Here is a 22,155-nt window from a genome sequence, read left to right as displayed (position 1 = left end):
TTGGATCAGAAGTTGACATAACTTTCCCAAGTCACAGGGAAAGTAATTACTGAACCCTTAACAAAGTGGCAGGTTATTGTCTGGTTCTAAGGAACCAGAGTAGGAAAAAAAAAAGAAAGAAAGAAAAACCTGCTCAGGTCAGCAAATGCTTTGATCTAAGAGAACTCTGCTCTCAGCTTCTCCACTGATCTTTACACTTTCCCACCACCATGCTGTCTGTCAAGACTTGCTTTCTCTGCTCTCTAGATATATATGTAGGGGTGGAGATGCTAGGAAGGGTAATAGCACAAGGTATAAATTCTTAAAGAACAGTAGCATATGAAAGTAAAAGGAAAATGACAATGAGGATTTTTTTGTACTGTCCAAATCAGCTAAAGATATCTACAATATCAATGATGTACACGCTTTAGGGACAGGCAATGGCTATACATCGCAAACTAGTAAAACCTTCTAGGAAAATTCAAGTAAATCTCTGCTCCCAGTTCAAATTGATGTGGGTGATATGTGTCAAGGCTAAAAAGCAGTGCAAGCTATCAATTGAATACTTACCTGAAAGAAAACTTTCATCCAAATGAAATCCAATGGGTAATTTAAATCATTTATACATTCAATTATTATGATATCATAGGTGCCTAAATAATGTAAGGTAGCTTTAGTTTTTTCAGTAGCCAAGTGTTATGACTAAGTATCAAATATTAAATATGTTAATATTTAATATTAAATATGTTAATGCTTCATGTTAAATAGGTTAAATATGTTAGTGCTTCATTATGATCCATGTTCCTGTTAACTTCTGCCTGTTAGTTGTGCCAATGAACTCCACTCTGCTGTCCAGGAACTGCAAAGATACCATTCCTTAATAAATGTTATTTTAAATGTTTTGATATTTTCCATTTCAAAAATCTTTCCTCAAAGCACTTTCAAGAACAGCCTATTCTCAACTTTTGAAACTAGTCCAGAACATATCTCAAAATAGAAATCATCATTTATAGTGGCCAGTAGCTTATTCTTGAACAATTTCAATGTTGGCTCATTCAATAAGCCAAAGCAAAAGACTTTTATTTTAAAGCAATTAATATTTGACATTTCTAAGAACAGAATTATAATTCTTTCATTTTGACTGAACTAATGACTTCAATTTCATTTTTTAATTTAATTTAATTATTTTGAATTATTTACTTTAGTGGTACTAGGGTTTTGAGTCAGACCTTCATACTTGCTGGGGAAGAACTCAACCACTGTAGCCAGTCTGCAGCTTTGCTGAAGTTGTATGTTGATAGGTTCTCTTGCTTTTAGCCAAGGCCTGATCTTGCACCATGATCTTCCCTATCTCTGCCTCCAGAGTAGCTGAAATCATAGGCATGCACCACCACGCCTGGCTCTGCTTTAAATTCTACATATCTAAATATATATATGTGTCAACCATGACCTAAACAATCCTTTGCCCTCTAGGTCAGCTCCATAGAAAGGTTTAGAAATTCAAACCTTTATTTATATTGCTACCACCACGACCATCTACTCTGAATTCAGACCTCTGCTGCTAGAATTTCCAATAGTCCTTATGAGAACTCCCTGAGATTTTCTGTTTGTTTGTTTTCCTCTCATCTTTTACACTAGAAACTGCTCTTAACGAGTAATAGTAAGAACTACAGCATTCTTTCCTATACCCTTAACTGTCTTAATGGTCTGAAAGGAGTAGAGTTGTTGACTAACATTAAATAATCTGCTGAATACTACATGGAAGAGAAATTTTAATCAAATTATCACAAATTTTTCCCCTTTATTAGCATATCTTAGATATGCTCCCTTGAAAACTTTTTACAAGATCAAGATGTCTCATTAGATGTATTTTGAGCATGGTTTCTACAGTAGAGAGAGAAATAAAGCAGTATCATAATATAAGATAATGTTTGGCCTTATTAACACCCAGATTTTAAAATATCATTAACAAAAGAATTAAACCATGGAGGGGGACCCTATCTGACAATAAAGTTACTCAAATGACTATCTGGCAAAGGTCAGAGTGTTATTTGGTTTCACTGTGACAGTTAACTTTTGTGTCTTTTCTCCACACAGCAAGAAAGAAAAACTAGCAAGAAAAATGCAAGTTACATTTTTAAATGATATAGGCACTTATAATGATGGAAGATAAAACAATTATTCAAAATAAACCTTATTCTTGACAGGACATGAGAAAGGATTAGGTTACAGGAGTCTCTCTATATCCATGATTGTGTGTGTGTATGTGTGTGTGTTTTTGTGTGTGTGTTTGTGTGTGTGTGTGTGTGTGTGTGGTTTCAGTTATCCTTGGTTAATTTTAATCAAACAATACTATAAAATAATTCAGAAAATTTAAATAACTTTTGCATTGCTTGGGATCAAACCCAAAGCCTTAGGCATGCCAGAAAAGTGCAAATTAAAAAAAAAATCATTACAGTATATTGTTGTAACCTTTCTATTTTATTATTAATTATTCTCAGTAATTTTTTACTGGGACAAGTTTATAAGTTAAACTTTATCATAGATATGTGCATAATGTAATATGTGCAGAATTCAGTACTATCTACAGTATTAAACATTCATTGGGGTCATGAATCATGTCTCTTTTTATTTTGCTGCTAATTATAATAAATGCCTAACTTCATAACAAATGCACTAGAAAAAATAAAATTAGAGCATATAGAATTTGGTATGTATTATTTTTTCTGTCATCACAGCTGCACTCAAGATTTTTGAAATGTCTATCAAAGTTTACTTGTACTATGAAACATGTCCATTCACTACTTACAGTAGACATAAAATAGGTCCTATAATAATAAAAAAAAAAATGCTGCTGCTTCTAATCACTTGAGAACATGTTCTCTCCAAACAAAATGGTATCCTCAAAGCATACACAGGGTCCAAGGGAAAAAATGCCAACTTTTGAAGGTGCCACCAATGGTTCTTTTTTGGAAAAGGAAGCAATTCCATACCAAGGTGATCATGACCCGTTTCAATGAGTAGAATACTCACCAACACTTGAATTCATGTCTCCGTTTTCAGAATCAGCTCCATGTTGGTTATTACTGGCATGATAGTTGCTCATAGCTTCTAATTTGATTTTTTTCACCTTCATTGCTTCCGCGATGGCTGCGTTGGTAGCAGCGGCAGCTGCTGCAGCTGCTGCTGTCAGACCTTCAAAGAATGAATTAGAAATGAAGTAATTCAAATTCTGATTCTTTCAGGTAATAGTCCAGTACTTTATGTAACTCACACACAAGCATATATTAGAGTCCTTGATTTTTTAATTGAACACCAATAGCATATTTATTCTCAGCTAACCAATAAAATATATTGACATAAGGAGACAAATGTCCTATACACTCCCCAAATATTAGCAAAAACATAATTCCAGTTATCTCTCAGAGAAATGAGTCTGTTTTAGTTCTCAATGTATGTATGTGGAAAATGGAATAGGGAAACTGGAGGGGATGGGTGGGATTGGGATAAGTTTGAGGGAACACGATGAACCAAGATGCATGGAACACACAAATGGACATGCTACATTAAAACTTCTCCATACAACTACTTAAAGACAATTAAAAATAAATTTTAAAGATGGAAATACAGTAGGCCAAAACAATAATTTTTTAAGTAAATCCAACTGAAAGAAAAATCAAGAAACCACTCTAAAGATGTCATTCCCTGGTTAAATACTCCTACAGATGCCATAAAAAATGAGGAAAAAATCTAAACTGTCAGCTTCATCCACAAAGCATTTATCTGAGTTTATCTCAAAGTTCATTGCCCAAATTTTCCTCATTACTGCAGCGGGCCGCAGGTAGGATATATCAAACACATCACCATTCCCCATACATGGCCTGCTCTTCAAATCTCTACTTAACCTCCATAGCATTGTCTTTGTCATGACTCACATCCTGGAAATCCCATCATTCAGGAAAATCTTACCCACGTTTGTGAGTCTTGCTCTCCATCTCTCCTAAGCCAGTGGATACCTGCCTACTTCCCTCAGCCTGGACGATGTCTCTTCTTCACCATAGAATAGGTCATGCAGCACCACCTATGTCTGTCCATGCATACTCTCTTCAGTTGATAGTAAACTACACACTGGATGGAGCACATGAGACTACATAATTTGGTAGTCCAAAGATACTTAAGAAAAAAAAAACAATAATGGCAAATACTTTGCTCCTACATAGTAATAATAAGTGCTAATTTAGAGGACATAAAAGTAGTATAATCACCTTTCTAACACAGTAGTATTCATCTGTTCTCCTTAGCAGATTAGGAAACTTACAGATTTAAAGATGTGTGTAGTACATTCTAGTTGTCGATTATAACCTGTATTTCATGTTTATCCAGAACGGTTTGTTTCTGTTTATACAGAAAAGAAAAAGTATAGTAGAGATGGATTAAAAAGAGGATCTAAGACAAGATCTTGGAAGTACAGAATGTTGGAGCCATTCTATTCAGGTTTTAACTAAAAGGTGTGGAAAAGGGGTGGAGAAGGGGAATGGGTGGAGGCAGACAAAGACAGAGACAGAGGATAGGAGATGTTTGTGAACAGGACAGTAATTTATCTCTTTTTAATGTATGAACTTTTAGAAGATCAATTCAAACCAGCCTGGAATCCCTCATGTATAAAATGACACAGGCTGGATTATGTGAACAGCGTCTCCTAATTTAGAACTTTATAGGATGCATATGCTTTCTTCACTCCCACATTGTTGTTGTTGTTGTTTTTTTTTTTGCTAGAGCTGACATCATATTTCTGACTACAGTGTTCCAACCCTCTTTGAAACCATCTATGGGATTTTTATTTTCCATTCTCAGCTGGTGGAAAGAATGAGCCCTACTCTTCTCCTCTCTTCCTCATAATCACCACTTCTAGTAACTATAGAAAAAGAGTCCCAGCCCAAAGAATTACGTGAAAGTCTTCTTCAGTGGAAATCTCTATGTATGAACAGAGTAAAAGACTCCACCCACTTTCCCTTTAGATCTGTACAAAGAGGTCCTGGCCACATTTACCCAAAAGTATCAAGACTCAGATTGGATCTTTGCATGAAAAACTGATAACCACCTCCTTAAAAGGCACTGATCTAAATTCAAAGAATCCATCTGGGTTGAGTCTGAACCTTCATTGCCTTTTAAGTCCCAAATTGAACTGATTCTCTCATCTTCCTATGATTGAATTTTTCTCCCCAATTACTCATTTCCTTCAAAGATGTTTCAGAGCACTTTCTTTCCTGTTCTCTTAAAATCCTCTTTGTGTTTCCCAGAACAGAATCTCTTTCTCTTGATTTTTCCTTGTCATTAATATGAATATCCCATTTGTCCTTTCCTGTATGAGTAATGTTAACCCATCTCCAATTTAAGACACATCTCAGGGCTGAGAATTTATGGTGTAGATGAATCTCATTTATGATATTCAAATAATCAAGAAAAAACATACAAGTTGAGATAAAACTATTATCACCTGAATCCATATAAGTTAAGTAACATAATGAAGAACTGTGCAAGCTCTGATTTTGGAAAATCCATAAAATTTGGGTCTGTTTTCTTCTGTGAAAGCAATCTCATACCAAAGGGAAAATGTAAGTTTTGGGTAAGAACTACATGAGGAATGCAAGAACAGGTTTAGTCAAACAAGAGATGTTGTTCATTCTATTTCTTCCATAAGAATATCCATCTCTGAGGATCTTTATATTATATTTTTGGGCTGAATGCCCCCTGTGTGTGTATGTATGTATGTATGTGTGTGTATGAGTGAAAACTGGAACTTGAACTCAGGGCCTGGGTAGTCTCCCTTAGCTTTGTGGCTCAAGACTAACACTCTACCACTTGAGCCATTGCTCCACTTCTGGAATTTTTGGAAGTTATTTGTAGATGAGAGTCTCATGGACTTTCCTGCCTGGTCTGGCTTTGAACCACTTTTTTTAAGATCTCAGCCTCTGGAGCCACTAGGATTACAGGCATAAGGCACTGGCACAGGTCTCCTAATCTAGGAGATCTACGCTTGTCTTGAGGTGACTGTCTTGATTTTGAAAATTGCTTTTTTGTAACTTTTTACCTAGTTGATTTTAATCTTTCATTTTGCTGTTTCACATTCTTTCCTAGTTTTACATTTCTAATGCAGCTTCTCTCTCTGCCTCTCACACACAGTGTAACTTAACTATAATGCTATTTAATATTCTATTTTAGATTAGTTTGGAGAACAGAGGAAGAAACAATGACATATGCAAGCGTTTCTGATTTTTGTTTTACTAAATCTCCTTGGTGTTTGATGGGCTTTAATCTTTCAATATCTTTTGAAGTCTCTGTTTCCACTGCCCCTAAAAGCACAGAATTCTGTATTTTATTATCTAACCTCATTTCCTCTGCCACCCTAAACACAAACTTCCATCATTTCTCTCATAGTTCTATGATAAAATTCTTAATGGCTTCTCCTTCTCCCACGTCCAATCTCTTATTATATAGCAATTAATACAACTTTCAGATGATAATCCTTAGGATCAAGTTCAATGGTTCACCTGTTTGTCAGAGTTCTTAATGTTCAGTTCCATGACTATCCATGCAAAATCATGCCTAGCTCTACCTTGAACACTGTGCTCCAGATAGGTAGATCCTTCAGCTCCTCCAGTACACCACATTATTCCTTCTTTCAAGTCAATCTTCACTTCTAGAGAAGTGTGATCTCAGGTCTCCTACTCTACACCTGTCTATGTCATCTTCATATGATAGCCTAAATATTACACCTTCAGAGAAGTAGGGCCAGATTCCTAACTCCTCACTGTCTAACTTAGAAAGAGCTATCAACCTTTCCACAACTAACTCAAAGATTACTCTTTCCAAGAGCTATACCATGCGAGTTAGTGACCTGCCAGCTTGTGTGGTCATCCTTGCAGGAGGTGAACTTACCATTCCTAGCGGTGCATCAGAACCAGCCACAGAGCTCTCAAACCATGAAAGCGATAACCTTTACAATCCCAGATTCTAATTCAGTATGGGCACATTTTAAATGAGTTTCATTGCTTTACAGGTCATTTTAATGTACAGTCTGAATAAAGCAAACCATTCACTTGAGAGGGGAAAGAGAAGCAGATCTAAGGGAGATGGGCAAGTGATAACATCAAAACGGTAATAATAATAATATTTTTAAAAATCTTCTTAGTATGGGCATATCAAACATTTACCACAGTATTTGCCATGGATTGCAGTAAAAGAAAAAGTATTCCTCAACCCAGACTATAGATAAAATGATCATTATTTTGGCAATGTCAATGGAAAGTAATTTAACACATTATTTTTATGCTAGAACAAATGTGGAGCAGCAAATCTAATCAATTTATTCTGATGCATAAATTTCCACAGGTACATCTTCAAAAGCTGGAAAGATCACAGAATGTACACACACACACGCACACACACACACACACACACACCACTTCATATTTCCCAATCTCATGTCTCTACCCAACTTTTTGATAGAAAATAGTTGGGTATCTATAAATGAGCCTCAGTTGAAGTCCTGTTGTATATGCTTGTTGTTCGCTAAAGAGTTTTTTATTGTGTGTGTGTGTGTGTGTGTGTGTGTGTGTGTGGTTTTTTTTTTTTTTTTGCCAGTCATGGGGCCTAAACTCTGGGCCTGGGCACTGTCCCTCAGCTCTTCAGTTCAAGGCTAGCGCTCTACCACTGGAGCCACAGCGCCACTTCTGGCTTTTTCTGTTTATTTGGTGCTGAGGAATCGAACCCAGGGCCTCATGCTTGCAAGGCATGCACTCTACCACTGAGCTACGTTCCCAGCCCCCCCTAAAGAGTTTTTTAAAAAATAACAAAGTTATTCAAAGCTTTGATCTCTAATATATAGAGAATCCAAACAATGACAACAAATTTTATGTGATCAATGGTTCACTCATGTAATCAAAGGTGACCCATAATATCTACCATGCTTTAGCACCATTTATAATCCTTTTCTTCTTACTTCTATTCCCTCTGTGCCTCAGGTTCCACTAATGTGAGATAAAATAATCTAAGATTTAGATAAATATCTGGTACTACAAACAAAAAACCCTTATATTAAAACTCACATGAAATATATAACTGCATAGTAAATGCTTACTAAACAAGGTCATCAATTCTGTGGCTTTCATCATTAAGAACGGTGCAAACAGCCCCAGGGGTGCTGTGGAGAATAAAAGGAAGTGACACAGGCAATACCCTACTCACATTCCTAGATATTAACATATATTGCCTAAAAGTACAAAGCTACACATTTTGTCTATCATATCCTTGAAACTGGCTTTATCAGATATTTTACCAGATTCAGTTACTACTCACCCCAAATGCAAAGATGACAAAGAGTACAAAAGTGTGGTGCATAGCAAGAATTTACCTATTGGACAAATGGAGATCTAAAAACCCATGTTGCTAGCAAAAGATTTCATTTAGCTGTCTATATTGATCCAATTTATCATAAAATCACTCAATCTTCACTTTGTGCTGCATTGATATAAAGCTTTTCTACTTCCAAACTCAGTCATAATACTAATCCATACATTTATCTCATGGAATGTAAGCCGGTATTGTTACTCTTTAAGGGCATTATTTTACTTTGTAAAAATAGCATTTTCTTCTGCTTTCAACTTCCACTAAAATTTCCTTTAATGCTTCAAATGTCATTAAACAATCCTGATCACTCTCTTTAAAAGTGGAAAAGTAATGCCATTCTATTTCAACTAAGTTAGTGCCTTCAGTCTATAAATAGAAGATTACAACTGTAGATTATAAATATCAATAAAAGAGACATATTGCTGTCAAATACTTTCTCTGATCTGTTTGTTTGCTCATTAACTTGAAAAGTCCAATCTTTGATCTTTGGTTTCAAAGACATCAAGATGACTTCCAAATGTTTGATATGCTGTCTTGCTTTTACATTGAATTCCAAATAAAATGCATTCCCCAAACCTAATGGTTAATAAAAGTGGGTTATGTACAAGAAATGGTTAAGTATTCAGATCTCTCATATGATAGACTGTCAGTCTATGTTACTTTATTCAAATTTAAATGAAACAAGTTTAAACATGCAACAAATTATAGCCAATCGAAGTTATTAGTAAATATTCTGGAATTGAGAAGTTATTTATGTCTGGCCAGCTTCCTACTGATTATTCGAGGAGACAGGCAGCTTATAAATATCTCATCACTTCACCGTCACAGAAATTTCATCGACAGTGCTCATGCACAGCTATTAGCAATATGAATCTAACCATTACATGAAGGAGGAAAATCGAACATGTGGCATTAATACGCAGTCCTGGTTCCTAACCATCTGATAGGCAGATGGCGTGGAGCAGATACTCCAGCTGAAATGAAGGGGCACATCATTTAAAACCTTGTTTGCATTCTAACTGATATCAGTGCCATATTGATATACAAGATACATCATGGCAGTGTTTGAACAATCTAGTTTGTTTCAGTCATAAATGTTTACTGCCTTGTTTTTTTTCCTAATCTTATAAGCATGTTCAGAAGAGTGTATTTTTAATTTATGAAACCTATTGTTTACTCCTGTTGAACTAGAAGATTAGTGGAAAGCAAGAATATTAAATTACTTCCACTAGAGCAATATAACCAAGACAGATGAATAAAGAGGGTTTTCTATTTTCAATAAGGATGTGAGTAAAGGAATTTTAAAATTGGCCAGGGTATTTTATGCATTAAACACATTTATTCTTTTAAACCTTCCAGTTACTTTTTTTTCACAACTGGCATACAGAGAAACTTAATGCCTTACATCACATTCATTTAAAACTCTTACTGTGTGCAATTAATCTTGTCTAACAATTCAATTCAGAAAGTAAAACATCAAAAAGCATAGTTCAATTCAACCATCATTACTGTGAAGTAATCTTTCTGCTCCTGACAGTTCCTATAGACGCTTTGCAAAACTATGTTGAAGGTGCATTGTAAGCTCATACGAGTTTGAAATACAACTCAATTGAAATCACTCCAAGACTTAGAAGAACGCTCGGCTCAGTATAACAACTTGAAAGTCCCAATGCCTTTTTTTTTTCCCACCTTGTTTTATTTTTATTTGCATCTTTGTGGAAGCACTGCCTTTCAAAATCTGAAACTGATTTCTAGTTATTTTATTGGTTGATACTTTTTAAATAAATTTTAAATGACTGAATCATGCCCCTCCTCATTCTTCAGTGGTTAAACAACAGAAATTATAAGCAACTAGAAAGAGGAACTTAATTGTGCATATGGTTAGAATGAAGATTTTCAGTATGAACTTGTCTCTTAATGTCCATTAGACTGACTTTTCTTGCCCTTTGCAGCACATTGGTATTCTGCAGAGAAAAGGAAAATTGATCCTGGAGGCCACTAATGGAAACACTATACCCGTTTCAGTTTCTCGATTGATTGAATTAGATTTCTAAAATGTTTGGATTAACAACAAAAATAACCCACTAATTTGGAGAAGCATACAGTAATATACATATAGATAGATACATACATACATACATACATATATCATCTATATAAAATATGTTATATTTAATGTGTTATGTGATGCATTATATATAACACATTATAATCATATATATATATATATATATATATATATATATAATTCTTTTTCTGAATAAGTTAAAATACCAGTCTCTAACTGAAGGGTTGGAGTAGGGATGGTGCTGGAGGGAAGGAAGCCATGAAGTGAAGTCTGACTGTGTGTAAATCACTGAGTAATTTTCACGGAAAGTTTTGAAAGGCTCACTTTTTGATGCCTGACTTATAGAAACAGGCTGAAGTTTAGTAAATAAATAATAATAAATACTGCAATTTAGTTTTCAGTAAAATGTCAGCTAATTTCTGAAATGTTGAACTTGGCACAAGGGCATGTGTGTATATACTTGATTCCACTTTAGAATACTACATACAGAAAAAAAATCCCTAATCCACAACTTGGGGTCTAAATTTCTAAAACATGGGGACAGAAAAACTGCCTAATGTGACCTTTCCGTTTTACTGATGATAAAAACCTAGGGCAAAGAGGTTAATCATTTCCATAAAGCCACACCATTAAATAATGATAAAGAATCCCAATTCCTCTAACTCCCAGAGTTCAGCATTGACCATGCTGACTCTATCAATAAATGTAAAAAGTAAAGTGCAAAAAATCGTGAAAGAAAATAATCCTTTTTCCTATAGCTTAACAATTTCATTAGAAGTTTAAAAGTTGGGGTAATTAAAACACTCAGATGACATAACAAATTAAGCCATAACAGTGAAATCAGACTAAATAGTCCACTTAATTTAATTTTATAAAAGTTAACATATAGTTTACCACAGAAAAGTGGGCATTAATCTTTAGCTATGTATAAAACTTTAAATATGAGGTACTTGCAAATATGAGGTATTTTCCATAATACTGTATTTTGCATGTCACACTACACTAAAAAATGTGAGTATTCTCCTACATATATCTTGAATTATATATATATATTTTTTGGGGGGGGGAGGGGGGGGAGAGGTCATTACTCAGGCTGGAACTCAGAGCCTGGGCTCTGTCCTTGAGCTTTTCTGTTCAAGCCTCTACCACTTTAAGTAACAGTTCCACTTTCAATTCTCTACTGTTTAATTGGAAATAAAACTCTCATGGACTTTTCTTCCTTGGACTGACTTTATATTGTGATCCTCAGATCTCAGCCTCCTGAGTAGCTAGGATTACAGGCCTGTGTTACTAGAAATTAAATTTCTGGCTTGGGTCAGAAATTACATTTAAACAAACTGAAATTATATTAAACAAACTTAAAGCTGGGAACTGATGGCTTATATTCAACTACTTAGAAGAATTTTACCATCATTGTTATAAGACACATCTCCAAGACTCATCTCCAATTAATTAGCATAAAGCCAGAACTAGAAGTATGGCTAAAGTGGAAGAGGCAAATGAGAGCAGTAAGCCAGTAGGAAGGCAAAAACATAACTAAGGTAAACTCAACGAAAGTCACTGAAATTGCAAAATTTTTCACACTGATTTTTTGTTAATCACTAGCTTATTATATGTTATTTTTCTATTTTTTATTAAACAAGGCATTGACTGTTCCTGTGTTATTGTAAGGCCTAGAACATCAAACAAATCTACTCAGTAAGGTGGCTCTAACTTTCATGAGTGTGACATTCTAAAAGAATGCTTTCAAAGAAGTTACATGTTTATATACTAATGATAGCTAAGCAATATTACAAATGAAAAGAGGAAGTCAGGTCATAATTTTAATTTCCTGAAAAAGAATAACCTCATTGTTTTTTGTTGAAAATAATATCCCCAAATATTGCACTGTTATTGATATCATGTAATCTTTTTCTAAATACTTTGATGCTTCGGTAAGCAACTATATGTTTATTTCTACTTCTAGATACCATGAAAGTATCTGTCCGTCAGTGTACAGTTGTTGATGAAAACTGAAGATGGAGATAAGGAACACAAGAGACATTTTTACATTAATATCTTTACAACAGGAATTACCCAGTGAGAGAAATAGCTAGGAAAAAAAATATGATCTCCAAAAAGTTTTTTGCTAGAGCAACAAATGTTTTCCAAGAAAAACATTAACAAAAGAAATGTGTTCATAATGAGGGCACGGGTAACAAGTTAGACAAAAAAAAATGTGATCACTACCTTATTTATGTAACTGTAACCCCTGTGTATATCACCTTGACAATATTTTTTTTTAAGAAAAGAAATGTGGGGCTGGGAAGGTGGGTCAGTGGTAGAGTGTTTGCCTTGCATGCATGAGGCCCTGGGTTCGATTCCTCAGCACCATATAAGAAAAGAAAGCTGGAAGTTGTGTTGTGGCTCAAGGGTAGAGCACTAGCCTTGAGCTCAAGAGCTGAGGGACAGCGCCCAGGCCAAGTGTTCAGGACTCACGACTGGCAAAAAAAAAAAAGTGTTCATATGTAACCATAGTGTATAAATTCATACATACTTGGGTAATATGTATATTTGTGTATACATATTTTCTTTCTAAATAAGAGGAAGGGTTGGGAGGAGATGGGAATAATAAGTTTGCTTAATCAATGAAAAGTAATTAAAACAGAGGAACCAATGGTTGAGGCAACAATATATTCTATACTTCTGGGTCACTAGGCTCTTACATATATATCAACATAATTTAATCTTTATAATAAGCCTATAAGGCAGATATTTCCTCATCTGTTTAAAAGGAACATATGAGTGATGGTAAATTTAGACCATGGAAAAGATCAATCTTGATTAATTTAGAAAAACAGATACCATTAAGTGAGAAGGAAAGTTGAAAGGAAATGTGAGCTTCAGACCATAATCTACAGCAGTGGTTGTCATCTCCTAGAAGGCGATTGTTAAAAGAGAGGAAGGCTTTGTCTTAGACCAACTTTGTAATCATGGTCAAGCTAAGCAGAATGGTCCAAGGGCTTGAATTTAGAGCCCCTCAGCTTTTCATCCTCCCCCCACCCCCCCAAGTTATTTTTACTCACAGCTAGAGATCTAGCATTTGAATCAAGGCTCCACATCCACACTTGTTCAGGTTAATTATCTATAAGAACCTCTGGATTTCTCTTCCTGGGCTAACCCCAAACTGGATTCTCAGATCTCAGCTTCCTGAATAGCTAGCTAGGCATAAGCCACCAGCGCTGGCAGGTTATATAATTCTTTGAGTATAAATTAGGAAAATTACTTAGATTATGAGATAATATTTTTCAAGAATAAAAATGTGTTGTTATTTTTTTTCCTTCATGGAGCTTGAATTCAGGGACTGTCCATGTGTGAGCCACGGGCATATGAACATATGAATTTTGACTCATATATTCAAGCTATATACCTAGGAAGATGATATGTGGAAATTAAGAAAAATTTACCAATGGCTGGTATTATATTATTCTGATCTCTTTTGCTGCAATGGTTCCATTCGAATAGAAAGAAATATTGAGCCAGGAAGTGGTGGCTCAAGCCTGTAATCCTAGCTACTCAAGAGACTGAGATCTGAGGATCGTGGTTCAATGCCAAATGCAGAAAGAAAGAAAGAGAGAGAGAGAGAGAGAGAGAAAGGAAGGAAGGAAGGAAGGAAGGAAGGAAGGAAGGAAGGAAGGAAGGAAGGAAGGAAGGAAGGAAGGAAAGAAATACTGAATTCCTAGCGTAACAAGAAATGGGATTTCTCCTTTGGTTGGCTTTAATGCTAAACAACATTTAAACAGCAAATCCTCAATTTTCCTAACATCTCTTCATTATATGAACAATGTCTCTGGATCTACTCATCTAATGGCTTCTCTTGACCTAATTTGTGTTACACCCTGAGATTCTATTAAAAGGAACTAAATCACTGCAGTAGATTTATTCACCTTAAATAATTTAAGCTAATTGAAAAAGAACCAAACTAATACTAAAACACTTTTCACAAGCATTCAACTTTTGCATATCAATTAGTACTTTAAACAATGCACTAATCACAACAGCTTTTTAAGAAACATGAACTTTGCTCTCTGTACACATCTCCTGCTTCCTCTACTGTCCTGAAAACAGGAGAAGCACACATCACAGTGGATTTCCCCAAGTAAGTGGATTTTTCCGGAGTAAACACACAATTCTGATAAAACGTTTTTTTCAAGTGCTCCAAAAATTTTGAAAACAATAACACAGAAAAGTAATGTAGGTCTGGAACTTTCATACTTAGTCACTAGCTTCAGTTAGATATTATAACTTTTATAACAAGTTGAGCAAAACAAAATTTCCAACATGATTATTGATAAAAGTATCTATATCATAACAAGTAATTGAACTTGACTTTGGTTTGAAAATTAAAAACAAGTCTCACGTAATGATTATTATTTAGTATCATTATTGTATTTCTTTTTGTTCTCCTTTAGCTCTTAAGTAGTATTTTGTTTTGATAACAGGGACACACAATATTATCACAACTATAATATCCTAATTGTTGCATCATTTGAAACTGTAAAAATCAATGGTCATTTTTTATGCATTTACCTAAGTTTATAATTCATCTTTTTAAAACCTGAAATGTGATATAATTACATATGTAACACTCCTAAGAAAAGTTTCAAAAGCTTTCTACAATACTCTAACCCTACAGCTTTCTTCGGAGAATGAAAAAAATCATATATAACTTTATCTCAGGGATAAAGCTTTTCGAAATATCGCTAAAGTGCAAACAGAATAAAGACAACACACTTAAGCTGACTCCCCCCAACACACACACACACTTTTAAACAGCATTCATCTTTTCAAAAGCAATAGATTCTCAGTCCACACAGACTCTGTTGCATTATTCATTTCATGTGCAACCTCATGCTGGACCATAAATTGTTACTTTATCTAATCAAAGGAGACTTAACTCTACAGAAGGTCAAAGGTTTAATTTTGTGAAGTATTATCTTACGCTATGAGTTTAACCGAAAAATAGAAGAAGAAAAACAGCCAAGAAACTGGTAATAAATGAACCTTTATTGCCTGAGGCATTGGCCTAGTTAATAAACTTTCATTGAAGGTTTCTTTCAACTGTTACGGACAATGAGAAGAAAAAAAAAATCTTAAATTACAGCCATGTGTGACTTTTAAAGCAGTCATTCTTTTTTTATCTCAGCCTTCTTAGCTCAGGGAAGAAAAAAAAAAAAGACAAAGAGAGATTGTCTTTAGTCTCTTAACCAAAAATGTATGTTTCTAAACAGATGAAAAAGTACAGATAAACTTTTCTAAAACCAAAGGTCAGCTTTGAACAATAAAAAAAAAAAAAACAATAACAAAAACAACAACAACAAACTAGTGCATTCCTGTAAGTGTTGAATATCAGGGAATAATCTCTCTAGTTCAATGTAAAACTACAAAAGTGAAGAGGAATAGGGTTTTTTCTTCCCATAAGTCTAAATTTTAACTTGCAGTCTCTTGCTTAGCAAAACATAATGCTTTATGAGCTCACTGTGATTGTAGAGTCCATTGTAAATTCAATAATAATTAAATGTATTGTAAATAAGGCATGATCTCTGTTCTATCTGACATGTTTTTTTGTACCAGTCCTTCTTCTGTTGCAGTCTAGTAGCAAAAACTTCATTTACTAATAGGAAATTTAAATTTTTAAGAGAACCATTATATTGTTTTAACTGATATTCTCAACAATGTTCCACAGCTTTTATAAAGTAAGTGTTTTCTGGAGAAAATAAAACAAGTCATTTCTTCTGGAAGGCTACCCCTGCGCCCCATAGAATGAAAGCATCATGGGCTCCAGTACATCTTGAGTTGCCCATCACCAAAAAATGTGAGTCCTCCTAGCATCAGGAGTTTGCTGTGAGAAAGAGAAGAAGCAATGATTTGCATTTTAGTTCAGATAGTCACATATTCTCAGATGGAACTAGAGGTTTGGCTCTCACTCCTAAAGGGAGACCCCCTGCAGAGTCCCACCCCCCAAATCACAGTCTCTCAGCAGGGCACCGGGCCCTCCTTCCACCTAGCAGCTTTGAGACAGAACTGGGGCTCCACTGCATGCCAGAGACATGTCCTCAGAATGCTCTCCTGGTCACCTTTGAATCTGAACATGATAGCTGTTTTCACCAGTAGCACCCGGTGACCAGCCAGACCAGGCTCCCTACTAAGAAATACACTCCGCACAGCTGGGGGACAATGAGCTGGAATGGGGTCAAGAAATAAACACACAGTTAGATCAGCAGTTCTGCTTCAGTTCTATACTTGCCAAGAGTAGCAGAGAGACTTCTGAGAAAGGGCAAAGACAGAGATTAAATATAATCCAACTTGAACTATAAAGAGGGGGAAAAATCAAATTATATATATATATATATATATATATATATATAAACAGTGAGAACAAAAATGTAAGGTTCCAATAACATATCCAAACCTGAGTGTAAGAGGAACCAATTAGTTTCCGTTAATTTAAAGAGAGTTTTAGAATCACTGAAAGAGATTTCATTTCCTGTAAGAATCCACAAAGTGTCACTCCAAGGTTATAAGTATGCACTGTCCCAAGAATGATTGATAGCATGCATTTGCACCCTACTTCATTTTCTACCTAATTTGTATACATGCAAATCATCAAAGAACTAAAGAAAAGGGGAAGAAAAATGAAGAAGCCTCAATTACCTGCTAGAAAGAAATACTATTGGAATATATGGAGTTATACACACCGACACACACACACACACACACACACACACACACACACACACACACATACACACACGGGCATGTATAACTATGCACATCAATTATCACTGAAAGTATAGATATATAGACATAGATATATACACACATATATATATATATTCAGGATTTAATAATAGCAAGTGTGATCATGCTTTTACCACATCAATGTTTTCATTCATTCTTCTTTAGGAGCAAAAAGCTGAGGTGCATTTAGAAAGTGACCTTAAGGTCAGAAAAGCATGGGAGTGTAGCCAAAGCAGGTATCTCAAGTCTAATTCTTTGTTCCATTAATCAAAGGTTTATGGGTTTGGAAAGTTGTACACAAGAAGGAGGAGAAGGAAAAAATAAAGAAAGATCAAGGGAATTCAAAGGTTTTATTAAAAGTGCAGTCAGTAACTCTGACTAGTGTTTTAGCTAGATAGGCACAATTAATTAATTGCAACATTGTGAAAGCTAAAATGCTGAAAGAACGTGCTCAAGCCTGCAATGCAGTAATGTAGCAAAATACTTATAATCTTTCAGCCACCAGGAGCTTTTGTTGGTTTTTTAATATAATCCATAGCTTGACATAGATTCTAAGGTAATAGAACACAGTTCTTTGATTAAAATAACATATAAACATTGTTATACTAGCCTTGTGGCCTAATAGAAGTCAACGTCTCTAAAACTTGAGAAATTCAAGTTTGGAGACAAACTCAGAAATTCACATCTCTCTTGAAAGCCCTTCTGAACTGGAATTCCCTTTTCTGGTTTCATAGGATCATACACATATGATAACACTTTTACAGACTCTTTCTTTCCAAGCTGTGACAGGATCAAATCAAATTATTTTGTTCAGCTATTAAAACTACTGAAACAGTATAATAGTACTAACAATCACAGTCCAATACACATCAAAATAAAGCTAAGAAATTTAGCTTTTTGGTTTCTTTTTCACAAAAATACACTGAGAAATTCCTTCAACTGCCTGCATTTGGGAATGAAATTGTGAGCAATGTATTCCAGTTTAGTCATTGTCACAGAAAAAGTTAATCTAAATATTTTGCAATGTTTAGTCACATGGAAATTTAAAGTGGTTTAAATACCTGAAAAGGACTTCATGTGTACCATTTCATAAAGCAAAAATAAAATAATAAAATTCAGTGTAATCTTTGTTTTATACAATAGACCTCAATTTGTAATAACAAGAAGAAGAATGTCACACTTGAACATTTTAGGGAGAAAAGAATCATTTGAGGCTGCATTTGTAGCAATAAATGAACTCTGACTAAACTTAAGTTATCATAACACATTTTTTGTGTTCTGATGAAAGTTCAATAGGCAAAAAAGAACTGGAGATGTAGCTTATTGTTCGAGCATTTGCCTAGCATGTACAAGGCACTGAATTCAATCTCTAGCACCAGAAGAAAAAAAAGAATAGACAAAGAAAATATACCATTAGTATATACCAATATTCAGGAACCTTGTAGAAACTCCTAATAGTAGACGAATAAAGACCAAGAGCAATGGTGGTGTTACATTTATCTGAGTCCTTACACAAAAATAATGATTGGTTATCATACTTTTAACATTTATAGAATAAAATTATTTTAAACTTAGTATTTGTCATATAACATCATCTTAAGTCTCTTTATAAACATGCTAATGAAGTGATACTTGGAAACAACTAAAAAAGTTTGATCAATATTACGAACCTGAACACCTGGCATAATTTATCATTAAATGGTGCACCATAAGCTATAATGGCTAGTATGGAAGGTGAATAGAGGAGTAAGAAATATAATCACATTAAACAATAAACACTTGTACAAAGAAGTTCCTCACATAAAGAGGCTGTTTCATTCAACAGATCAATGCTGTCCATAATCCAAATGTTTACCATATTTTTCTTCTTTGGGCCATTGGTGAAAACCCTATGATAACCACCCAAAGAAAAATAAGAATAAATATAAGGATGCATGTGTCCCGTATGTTTCTTTTATACCCCAACAAACTCATTTCCAGGTGATGTGCAATAGAGCCTGTTCTGAGAACATGCATTCTCTAATTATATTATCTGACATGCTTCAGTAATCCAAGGCAGAAAGAATGGGATGCCCTGATTTACACCTGGGATGAAGTGTGCGCTATATGCGACTGGAGCAAAACTGTGAGTGCCCTAATAAAATTAGGATCCTCTTAGAAACAAAGTGGTGATAAGTGGTTAGAGGATAGAAATTAACAGGGTTTGTGACAAAAGCCTATGATAGAATTTTATAGAAAACAGCTAGCACCCTCAAAACGAAGTACTATTAATTCACTATTTCCAATCTTTGACATTTTAATTTGTCCCATGTTTGCTCAACAGATAACATGTACCTCAGATCAGAGGACAAGATCATTGTTTTTCTCAACAACTATTTTGCTTCTCTAATAACTAAAGTCTTAGAGGTGCTTGGTTTTTTTGTTTTGTTTTTTTTTTAAAGAACTTCTACAAAACTACACAGTGACCTTGATTTTTATATTTATAGCTACCAGGAACAGAAACATGAAATAGCACTCGATTGCTTTGAGCTTCCTTTCCCACCTGCAGCTGAGGATACCTAGAGAATAAATAATAAGATAATATGTTGACAGAATACATAATAAGATGATGCCCTTCATTTGATTACCAGACAATCAACTAGACACAAGATAAAGGAATGTAGATACAAAAAACTGGTCACTTTTGAGCTGCATCAAATGCACATTTAAAAATACGTCTGATGACAGTGGAGAAACTAAAACCAGTGGTGACACTTCTCAATGCTTTAACACAACACTGGGGTTATTTGCTTTGTGTTCTTCCTTCTTAAGGATATATTATATGCAGAAAAATATGAAGGCTACTTCAAAACCCAAGAGAGGCCAGAGAAATAAGCAAAGGACTAATGTGAGGGTGGGCATCACAGCACCTTTCAGAACACATGTGTTTATTGACACAGAAGTGTTCCTGAAAATTTATTCTCATGAAATTAAAAATGAGGAATAGTCACAAAATAGGACAGTATGTTTGGGGTTTGAAATCTAAGATCTACATTCAAAACTTCTCCCCATTACTGTGTAGATGACTTCCGTAGGAACCAATTTCTGCCACTTCAGCTAATTTTGCCCCAGCTATGAAAACGAGGGCCACAGAGCCGGAGTTGTGCGGAATTGATGAGAATATTGGATGGATGGCAGGTTTGTAATTGCTGGGATCCACAGGTGGTCCATGATGACGCTGCCACTCTTTTGGCTATCATCTCATCATGGCAAGCGCTTCCCCTCCACTTCTGCATTAGTGTCTCCATTACTGATGGAGCTGTTGCTCTTGTTCAAAGCAAGTGGCAGAGCCATGGCCATGATATCAATCCCACACACGCTCAGTGATATTTCCTAGCGTCGGTGATGAAACTTTCTAAATAAATTCCTCATAACAAATATTTCTACAGCGAGGCCTTGAATGGACAGAGTCTGAATCAGTTTTGAAAGTATGAAAAAATTAGATCTGCACCTAGCTAAGGGTCCCTATGAAAAGAAGTAACTTAACTGGCTTGAAAATGGACCGATAACTGCAGTTACACAGACTGGCAATTAACATTTAATGAGGGAATTCAGGTAACTAATCTGAACTGACTGACACTGGCACAACAGAATCACACTTATTTGCAACCATGTTACTGACCTATAACACTGAAGAAACTAATCTTCACAATTCCATACTATAGAAAAAAACTTTTAACATGAAATTTTAAGATTTTCTTTTCTTTCTCAAAAGGAAAAGAAATACTGTAAGAAAACACAAAAAGCTACATACTCTCATTACATTACCTATTTTCACTGTACAAATCTTGATTATAAGGATATTTTCTTTCAAGGATTATATTATGGTAAATTCACAACAAATGTAGTTCCATATACATGATTGAGAACCACATAGATATTGCAAATATTCCAAAAAGTATGTTTAAATTTAAAATATAAGCACTATGTATTCCGAATATTGCTTCTTAGCCAGATGAATCATTGCTAAATATTTTCTCAAATTATGTATTCTGTTTCTTCACTGTCTTGTTTCATTTGCTGTGCAAAAACTTCCAAGTTTGTTGTAATTCTATTTGTTTATGTTTGCAAATAATATATTGAGCTCTATTATAATATGGAATTGATATGTATTATTTAAAAATTAGGTCTTGGAAACATTTTAATAATACAACAGTTACTTTAAAGCACATTATGAAGATTTAAACAAATGTATATTAACTGACTCCATAATTAAATTACATATATGAAATTTATATTTCATATATATTTATTTATATTTATCCATATATATACACATATACATATAAGATTCAGATAGAAAAACTAGCAATGCGTTGGGACTCATCACCTCCAATCTCAAATTTATATTGAGTAAAGGCCAGAACCAAACTACAGACCTGTTTCCACTAAAAGAAGAAGCACTTTTCTTTCAGAGAACATTACTCAATGACATACTCACCCTTTAAATATATTTATATACTCCTTCTTTATAATGACACTTCATTCACATCAAATTTGTCAGGAATGGGTGAGGATCAATAAAAGATTCAAATGCCTAATATTTTAGTTACTGTGTCCCTAATACTCCATTGTAAAAAATAAATAAACAAGGTCTGGGAAGGTGGCTCAGTGGTAGAGTGCTTGCCTTGCATGCCCGAGGCCCTGGGTTCGATTCCTCAGCACCACATAAGCAAAAAGAAAAAAAGCCAGAAGTAGCGTTGTGGCTCAAGTGGTAGAGCTCTAGCCTTGAGCTGAAGAGCTGAGGGACAGCACTCAGGCCCAGAGTTCAGGCCCCATGACCGGACCCAAAAATAAATAAACAAACAAACACCTTCCTAGTTCCTATCAGCAATGTTTCATTCATTATTATATTGATTTCATGTCCAATGACTAGTTTG

At 34.8% G+C, this 22,155-nt stretch overlaps 1 protein-coding gene across 2 annotated transcripts in view; it reads right to left on the bottom strand.

Annotated features, from left to right (window-relative positions):
* Dach1 (dachshund family transcription factor 1) overlaps positions 1-22,155 on the bottom strand; it is a 381,247-nt gene that overhangs the window by 167,257 nt on the left and 191,835 nt on the right. For both annotated transcript variants that reach the window (XM_042685761.1, XM_042685760.1), the window contains exon 3: positions 3,013-3,174. In XM_042685761.1, the coding sequence (XP_042541695.1) occupies positions 3,013-3,174 (162 nt within the window). The remainder of the gene's footprint in view (positions 1-3,012; positions 3,175-22,155) is intronic.

The sequence above is a fragment of the Dipodomys spectabilis genome, unplaced genomic scaffold (assembly GCF_019054845.1).
Source record: "Dipodomys spectabilis isolate Male_0828 unplaced genomic scaffold, ASM1905484v1 ptg000095l, whole genome shotgun sequence".
Lineage (NCBI taxonomy): Eukaryota > Metazoa > Chordata > Mammalia > Rodentia > Heteromyidae > Dipodomys > Dipodomys spectabilis.
This window is presented reverse-complemented; position numbering and strand designations above follow the sequence as displayed.